This window comes from Lepidothrix coronata, unplaced genomic scaffold (assembly GCF_001604755.1).
Source record: "Lepidothrix coronata isolate B3197 unplaced genomic scaffold, Lepidothrix_coronata-1.0 Scaffold364, whole genome shotgun sequence".
In the NCBI taxonomy this organism is placed as follows: Eukaryota; Metazoa; Chordata; class Aves; order Passeriformes; family Pipridae; genus Lepidothrix; species Lepidothrix coronata.
Window position 1 is genome coordinate 172,861 of NW_016690544.1, and position 8,966 is coordinate 181,826.

General features: G+C 46.9%; 1 protein-coding gene across 1 annotated transcript in view; it reads left to right on the plus strand.

Annotated features, from left to right (window-relative positions):
- The first annotated feature begins 6,273 nt into the window (after positions 1-6,273).
- The window catches only part of GART (phosphoribosylglycinamide formyltransferase, phosphoribosylglycinamide synthetase, phosphoribosylaminoimidazole synthetase), a 27,230-nt gene continuing 24,537 nt past the window's right edge, over positions 6,274-8,966 (plus strand). Inside the window, exons 1-2 of the mRNA XM_017838846.1 lie at positions 6,274-6,498; positions 6,612-6,760. Of these exons, the coding sequence (XP_017694335.1) occupies positions 6,443-6,498; positions 6,612-6,760 (205 nt within the window). The 5' untranslated portion in view covers positions 6,274-6,442. The remainder of the gene's footprint in view (positions 6,499-6,611; positions 6,761-8,966) is intronic.

An 8,966-nucleotide genomic window follows, 5' to 3' on the forward strand; every position in this document is an offset into this window, starting at 1 on the left:
GTGTACACACATATATATAGCTGTTGTATGTGTGTATACATACGTGGGTCTGCATTAATGGCAGTGGAGGGGTGTATGGACACGCTTTCCTAACGCCTTATCAATCCATATATGTATACATATATACATGAATAAGCCATTGTATGCATATACATGATGTTGTATGTGAATATATATCCGTTATATGTGTATATGTATATGTTATATATACACAGAGCATGTGTCTGCGCTGATGGCAGTGGAGGGGCATGTTGAGATGTGATCCATAACAACTTATTCTTATATATATATGTGTGTGTGTGTGTGTGTATACACACACTTCATACGTATGAACACGTATATATGAATATATATGAATATGTATGTATTTATATATATGTATATGTGAATAAGCTATTGTATGCCTTTATGTGCCATTATATGTGTATATATACACACATATATTTAATACACATGCACACACATATCTATATATTTATGTACATAAATTTGTATACATAAGTCTATATACACAAACTATGTGTGTCTCCACCCATGATAGTGGAGGGGCATGTGGAGATGTGGTCCCTAACACCTTATTCATACAAATGTATATATATATATGTATACAAACTCTGTGTCTCCTCAGGATTACTATTGGGAGTTCAACATGCAGCATTTTTAGTTCTACTGCACTTTTAAGTATTTAAAATGGATGTGGCTTTTTATTCCCTCTCTGCTCTGTTTGGCTTTGAAAAAGTGGTGAAATATTTGCTTCAAGTAAATACTAAACTTCGAACCCCTCCTTTTGGACTTTGACTCAGTTGGGCTCTTCTTCTGCTGTTTGCAAAGTTGGGGGCTTTACCAACTTGAACATTGGCCCTCTCTTTTGTTAAATTTTTAATTTATGCAGTAGATAATTGGGATTAATGAGCAGAATTAATACTTACTTCACTGTTCTGTGTGTGTAACTGAAACGGTAACTCAGAAAGGGCATTTCAAGGGCATTTCTCCCCCTCGCTGTGGTGGAAAACACTGAGCACTTCCAGCATCCTACGTCCTTTGAAGTGTCAGATTTAGTACTTTGGGGGTGGTTGTAAAACTTTATGATCCTATTTATTTTTAGCAGCAAAACTTGAGGGAATGCTTTGCCTCTGAAAATGCCCAGTCCAGCTGTTTGGAGGATCACACCTGGAATGAGATGATCTTTAAGGTCCTTTCCAACCCAAACCGATTCCATGGTTCTGTGTGGCCAGCCAAGGGCCAGGAGTTTGTCCTAAATAGAACACATGAGCAAAAGGAGCTGATTTAAACCCAAAGCTCTAATTAGAATCAGAATTGCCACCAGGTTCTGGAGGCCTCTGAGTTGCTTCAGCATCTCCTCACGGCACTGGAGTTCTGAAAGGCCGTGTTTTCCTTCAGGATGAGCCGAGTCCTGCCTTGGCCTAACCTTGCAGCTCCCCGTGGGACTGTGGCCGTGTTGCAGGTGTAGTTGCCGTGGCTGTTGTTGTCCCCGCACACTTGGCACAGGGAGTTCCCTCTGGAAACTGAGCCGTGAGGGAGAAAACCATGGAGAGATGTGGAGCTCTGACCCTCCCCGGTCCCTGATTCCCGGATTTCCCCCTGTGATCGGGAACAGGCTGGGGTGGGAGTTGGGAATGAGAAGGTAAACCTGCAGCAGTCCTGGCCACAGGATGTGTTGTGCTCCATGAATTCACTCCGTGAATCCCGCTGATCCCAGGGAGCAGGGCACAGCTGGCTTTGCTCTTCTCCCCCTCCCTGGCTGCCCTCTGCTCCTGCTTCCCTTGTCCTGCCTGGGATCCTCCATCCCTCAGGGAGTCAGTTCAGCTCACCAGGGTGGAACAGAAGGATTCCCTTTATATATCCATACGTATATATTTACTTTGCTGGGTTGGCTGCTGTTGTGGTGTCAGCTTTCCAGCATTACATTGCTGATCCAAGTGACCCCTGGCACACGCAGGAGGGAGAGGGAGGGAGAGCCTGGAGGTGGAGAAGTTGGTGGCACCAATGGGAAGCTGCTCCAGCCAAGGGCAGCACGAGCCACTTGTGAAACCGCAGCGGCTGAACCTTGTGCAGTCCCGAGCCTGAACGGGCTCCAGCCCCTGGCACAGATTCCCTGAGGAGCTCCCCCCGTGTGTGCCCAGCTCTGGGGGTGCTGGGAATGTGCAGGGGGCTCCGAAGGAGTGACTCGGCCCTTGCATTAATTCAGAGAGCAGGAGGTCTGGGAGCAGCCCATGGGGTTTGGGACCACACGACCCGGCTGTGGGCGAGCTTGGGACCCAAGGAAAGCATGGCAGGATCCTGGGAGGGAGTGGAAGTTGGGAGGAAGAAGTTCTGGTTCTTCTCCAGTCCCTCCTTTGATTTCTTTTAGCCCATGAGAGGTCTGTGAAAAAACCCCACATAAACAGCTCTGGCTTCTTGGGAGTAGAAACACAGCACAGGATGGGGTGGGAATTGCTCAGCCTTCCCAGATTGGGGCTTTTCCTGTCCCCTGTGAGAATTCATTTATTTTCTTTCCCTGCCTGACTCCAAGGGGAGGAGTGAACCTCATCCTTTAGTCCCAAGCCAGGTGATAAGAGCTCCTCTCCAGGGGCTGGGGGTCATGGGTTTGAACCTTCACGGTGACACTGGGCTTGGGTCCTGTGTTCAGGTCACTGCTCTCACTGCTGGGCCATTTTTCACCCTGTGCTCTAAGAAGGGTGGAATTCATAGAATCCCAGATGGGTTTGGGCTGGAAGGGACCTCAAAGCTCATCCCGTTCCATGGGCAGGGACACCTTCCACTAGACCAGTTACCCAGAGCCCTTCCAGCCTGGCCTTGAATTAAGACACTGGGCAAGAACCGTGTCCTTGGTCTGAAGAAGCTTGAATGCTGCATCAGGTTTCCTGATTCCCAGTGTTGGGAAGTGAGGATATCAAGGAGCACAGAGAAAACCAACAGCACTGGAGCTTAATTAAAAAAAATAAATCACTGTCTGAAGCAGCGAGGTGCCACCAGTGGGACCCTTTGTGTTTGTGCTGGAGTGCAGAGATCTAATTGCACCTTTCCCTGCTGTAATTAGGGTGAGGTGATAAGGCACTGCCTTATTAAAATACTCCACCCAGTCGAGATAAACTAATTAGGTAACTTGCAGCACACTTGTGAAGCTGCCCCTTGGGAATAAGTGCTTCAGGAGTTTGTGTTTCCTTCCAGAGTTCTCTCCATAAGTGCAGCCAGGGAGCTGGGTGTAACAGCCTTGGGCACAGGCCACTTTGGGAATGTCAGTGGCTCCTGTCCCTGCTGTTCACAGGGAAGGGGCAGCTCCTGAGTGGCCTCATCCCAGTGCTCCCTGTGTTTGAGACCTCTCCGTGGCTCCTGGAGGAGTCAGGCTGGTAAAAAGCCCTCAGGACTGTTGGGATTTCCTTCCTCACTGGATTTTCTCTGCCCCACAGGCCCTGCTGGAGTGGAAGAGTTACCTGGATTGTCGGTGACTCCGCCTGCCCTGGAGGATAAAGGTCTCTGGGCTGCTGCTCCTCCCTGCAGACTTTCTCCTGGCAACCTCTGGGATAAGCTCTGGGAATCACCTTGTCTTCGCTCTGTCCTTGCCTCCTCCCCTCTTGGATCCTTGGAGTGATTAGTTTCTTCTTCCCTGTTCTCCCTTCATAGACGGACCTACTAACAGCCCCTTTCCTGAAATGTCCCTGCTCTTTATTTTGGGACACCTTTTAAACAAACATTCCTTCCTCCTTTACCAAAGCAGACCATGGCTGCCAAAGGTAATTGCACTCCATGGTTTGGAACCTTTAAGGAATTGCTCCCAAAAATCCTGGGTGTGTGATAGTCCTCACGGTAGTAAATATCTGCCTTCTCTTTCTACCTGGGCTTTAGGTCTCTTGATAACGAATTTTTGACTCCTGGATTAGGGACAGAAATAAAAAGAAATGTTGCCTCTTGGAATTTTCACTTTTAAAGCCAGACCCTGCTGGGCAGCAGAGGGGCCTCCACGGCATCCTTCTGTCTCAGTGTGGAAAAGAAGCTGCCACTGCTGAATCCGAGCCTCCCAAGCTGGGATTGCCAGCAGAAGTTCTTCTCAAGCCACATTCCTAAATAAAACTTGGATACCATAGTGGGATGCACCAATAACATGGAGCCTCAAAACAAACGTCTGAAACTTACTTCTCACTCACATTTTATTCTGAAATGATTAATATTATTTGGGCATAGGAGGCCTGGCTTGTTCTATCTCCTTGCTCTCATATCAAACTTTGTATGTTATTAGTGTGTTTTCAGCTGACAGTGGTATTAGAATGTGTCACTGCAGGGCAGGTTGCCCACAGAAGCTGTGGCTGCTCCATGCCTGGAAGTGTCCAATTCCAGGTTGGATGGGGCTTGGAGCAAGCTGGGCTGGTGGAAGGTCCCCCTGCCCATGGCAGGGGGTGGCACTGGAGGGGCTTTGAGGTCCCTCCCAACCCAAACCATTCCGTGATAATTTGCATCATACACCTTATTCTCTCATGCTGTTCATGTTCACTGGTCATTTTTATTTACAGCAACAACGCAGAGCCTCGTTTTCAGATAAAAAGAGACTGTTCACAAACTGGTTGGTGAATAGTTTTAACTGCAGAAAAGTAGCTGGGATGGGACAGAATTTATTTTGTTTCGAGGCAGCAGGATGTGCAGCTTCTGCTCTGCAAAGCTTTTGCTTCTCGCTCCTCCACCCATTGTAGGCAGGTTTCTGTCCCCTGCTCCCAGCTGGAGTGGCTGCAGTTCCCTGGCCATTGGCTGCTGGAGTGGGAGCAGTGGGGCGGGAATGTTGGGCCAGGGCAGCACATTTTAACCAGGGGCTGCTGCTCCCTGTTCCCTTTGAGCTCCCGGGTCCTGCTCTGCTCAGCCTGCACGGAGCACACAGTAAGTCTGGGCTGGCCCTGCCTTCCAGTCACTCACTTTGAAAGTTTTAAATTTCAATTTTTTTTTTTGTTTAATTTAAAAGTTTAAGGGTTAAAAGTTCTAATTTTTTTTCCCACGTAATTATGTTGTGTATAATTCAACTTATTATTGATAAAAATTTGCCATAAATATTACTATGTAATGGCAGCTGTCTCTGGACTCCACTGGGAACATGTTTAGTTTAACTTCAGTGGAGGAGACAGCTTATAAATGTTCTTTAATATTCCCATTACTGTCTTTAATTCATCCCTTTGCTGTATCCCTTATTCTTTTATATTCAATTTTTTCTTGATTTGTAATATAAAAGAGGTTAAGGATAATATCCCAAATATCTACACCATAACTGATCATTTTTAGCCCAGGGTGTTTTTTTTTAATTGCCAGTCATCCTGGAGTTCTGTAGCTAAAACATTTCTCAATGCTGCAATGTGTATATTTTGTCCAACTCTTGATTAGAAACCTGTTGGTCTCCCCCAGCATGAAACTACTGTTGAATTTTATCTCTGGTATGATAGTGATATGTGATACATGATATGGTAGTGATATGATATTATAGTGATATTATATGATAGTGAAGGACTCAGTGTTAATGTTCTGTATTTTATCCTTCTCTTCATGTTTATTTTGGCTTTATTCTGCCTGGGTATTTTCCCTAATCCAGATATTTTGCCTTGTCAGAGCAGCTTTATCCAAGTCAAGCTGTAGCAGCTGATGTGACGTCCCTGTCTTATCTGAAAATCTGCTTTTGATCATTTCTGCTTTTCCCTTAGAAATGTGTTGGGGTTTGTTGGGGTTTTTTTTGCCTTTTCTGAGGTGCATTTTGTGTGTCCTGCTCTCCTGTGTCTGAGCTCACCTTGGAGCCCTGGCCAGGAGGGCAGGTCGGTGCCCTGTGTGAGGGGAGGGTCTGGGGGTGTGTGACACGCTGGGATTACATCAGGGGCACGGCGTGTTCCTACTGTCCAAACCTCTGCTCTGGGCTCTGTTCCTCCTCCTGGGAATGGCTCCTACAGCCTCTGCTCTGGAGCCAGGCTGGGAGAGCTGGGGGGGTTCACCTGGAGAAGAGAAGGCTCCAGGGAGAGCTGAGAGCCCCTTGCAGGGCCTAAAGGGGCTCCAGGAGAGCTGGAGAGGGACTGGGGACAAGGGATGGAGGGACAGGACAAGAGGGAATGGCATCAAACTGACAGAAAGTAGGATTAGATGGGATATTGGGAAGGAATTCCTGGCTGGGAGGGGGGGGAGGCCCTGGCCCAGGTTGCCCAGAGAAGCTGTGGCTGCCCCTGGATCCCTGGAAGTGTCCAAGGCCAGGTTGGACGGGGCTTGGAGCAACCTGGGCTGGTGGAAGGTGTCCCTGCCCATGTCAGGGGTGGCACTGGGTGGACTTTAAGGTCTCTCCCAACCCAAACCAGTCTGGTATTCTCTAAGCTGCAAATCCCAGTCTGGTCATTCACCAAGGTTCTTCCTTTATCCCAGCCTTCTGTATAACCAGGAGCAGTTTCCACTGTCACTAAAGCCCAGGATGGGTTTCCTCAGGGGTTCCTGCTGTGCTCTGGGTGGTTCAGTCTCTGATATTCCGTGTGTGTCTCATCTGCTGAAGTTCTGCAGCACTTCCTGGGCTGGGAAGCTCTCCCTTTGCTCCCCTCCCCAGCTAACTCTGGCTCTTTTCCCTGTGTCCTGCTCTCCTGCAGATCCATGGCTGAGCAGGTGCTGGTCATCGGCGGTGGGGGCAGAGAACACGCCCTGGCCTGGAAGTTGGCCCAGTCCCCACATGTAAAACATGTGTTTGTGGCTCCAGGGAATGCAGGAACAGCTGACAATGGAAAAATTTCCAATGCAGGTAAAACCAAGGAAAATATACCATTTTTAAATTCCATAACTCAACCAGTAAATTCTTGTAGTCCCCGAGCTGAAGTCACTGCTGGGAATGTGAAAATGTTGTTATTATTATTATTATTACTACTGTTACTATTTTTGAAGGGTTTGGGCCTGTGAAGTAGATTTTAGATGCAGTTACAAAGACAAAAAATGTCTGAGCCAAGCCTTGTGTAACTTGTATAATTCATTTTATAAGATCTCAGCTGTGATATCAAATTCTTTAGGTTTGGGGTTGGAGGATTCAGCCAAAGCTGCTCCTCTGGGAATCCAGCCCAGGATAGTTGCTTGGTTCCCACTAAATTCACTCCTGTGTTGTCAGCAGTGTGTTGAAGCCCCGTGATCCCCACAGCCTGTGACAAGAATACTCTGTCACCGTGAAAACAAATTAATTCCTGTGTCTTAGGGACCTTAAGAAATTCAGGTTATTTTCAGGTATTTCTGTCTGTGTACTGACTGCCTGTTTTGAGCCCTTGGCTGAACACATTAAGCTCTGAGTAGCTGTAATTGAAATCTTTCATAGTTATTAGGTTGGAGAAATCAAGCCTAAGATGTTTCAAATTGAGCATCCGAAATTAGGGGCTGCATTCCAAAAAAAACCTTGGAGGAATTACTCAGATTCCTGTGTCCTTTACATAACAAATCCCGAATCAGAGGCTTTAAACAACCTGAGACTTCAGTTTCCACTTCAGAACATGTGGTGAGGTATGGAATTCAGGTTAAAGCAGGGTGCATGAGCATGGATCACACACATCCACTGCTGCATTCCTGGGTTTATGGGAGCAGCTTTTTGGGCAGTTATCTCCTGTGGAAAATGAGTCCTGTCAGGTTCTTGTCCAGCAGGTGATCGTGGTATGGAATTCCACTGGAATGCTTCATTATAGGCTTTGTAAAGAACTTTGTCCTTAATTTCTCTGTCTAATTCCAGTATCACAAGTAGTTCTTTGCTCTGTTTGACCTTTGAGGGGAGGGCCCAAAGGAAGAGCCTGACAGGACCATAAAGTCAAACAAAAACCCTTCCCCTGGTGCTAAATGGAGCCAGTGCCAGTCTGCCTGGCCTGGGGAATGGCAATTCCAGCATTTTTTTGCAAGCCGTGTCATTTTAAAAGCTCTGGGCTCTTCTCTCACCTTGTTATTCCATAAAAAACATTGCACCAGCAGTGGAAGATGGTGGAGCTCGAGCCAGGCCCATGAAATCCCCCATGGGTAATAAAATCCTTTAATCCTGGACTGTGGGACCACCTGTACTTTGGGAGAGAAATTCAGCCAGCCAGGAAGAATCTGGAATTTGAGGATTTTAAGGAACCATTTGTCTCACCTGCTCAGGAATTCCAGTGCTGTCACTGGATTTTAGCTCAGGGGGGAAAATGGATAACAGTTTCCCAGAAGCACATGAGCCCTCTTAGCTGGTGTGGGCAGCAGTGGCTGGAAATCTTCTGCCGTGGGGGCCAGGCATTTTTTGGGATAATCAGCACTTTGCTCTGAAAGTTCTTCCTCCCTTTGTAGTTCCTGAAATTGCCTTTAATTAGCATTGCAGCTCTGGGTCTTGGGTGATTAATGAAACATAAAAAAGTGAGCTTAAAATTATAAATAAGCTTAAATCTTTAAAACCTAGCCAGTACCCAAGTCAAAAATAAAAGTTGTTATGGTTAATCTGAGCCTGAAATCATTTCTGACAATAAAGGGATTTAGGTTGACTAAATATAGGTTTGTATTTGATTTTAGATTGAATTATCAGGGCAGTTTTGGTGCCAGAAGCATCTGGAATGGCTTGGTGAATGCAGAGATAGAAATATGTGTGTCTGTGAATGGACTTCACCACCCTGACACCTCCTTCTGTCCCATTTTACCTCCCAGTGGCACCTGTGGTCTTATCTCTAAGTTGGAGCTTTGAAAACCTTGGTCCAGGGTCCTTCTGTCTGGTTGCAGAGAAGGTTCAGCTGTTGTTTTAATGCCCCCTTTCACTCAACACCCTGAGGAAAAACCCCATGATTTGTCCCTTCCTGGGTGTTGGAAGGACATTCCCACATCGTGGAAATCTTGGGCCACGTTCACTGTTCGTGTCAGGAGTAGATCAGACCTGCAGCAAGATAGTTGGGGGTGAATTCCAGGCTCTTCCTTTCCCTGCTTGGAGAGGGACCTTGGACAAGGGATGGAGGGAATGGCTTCCC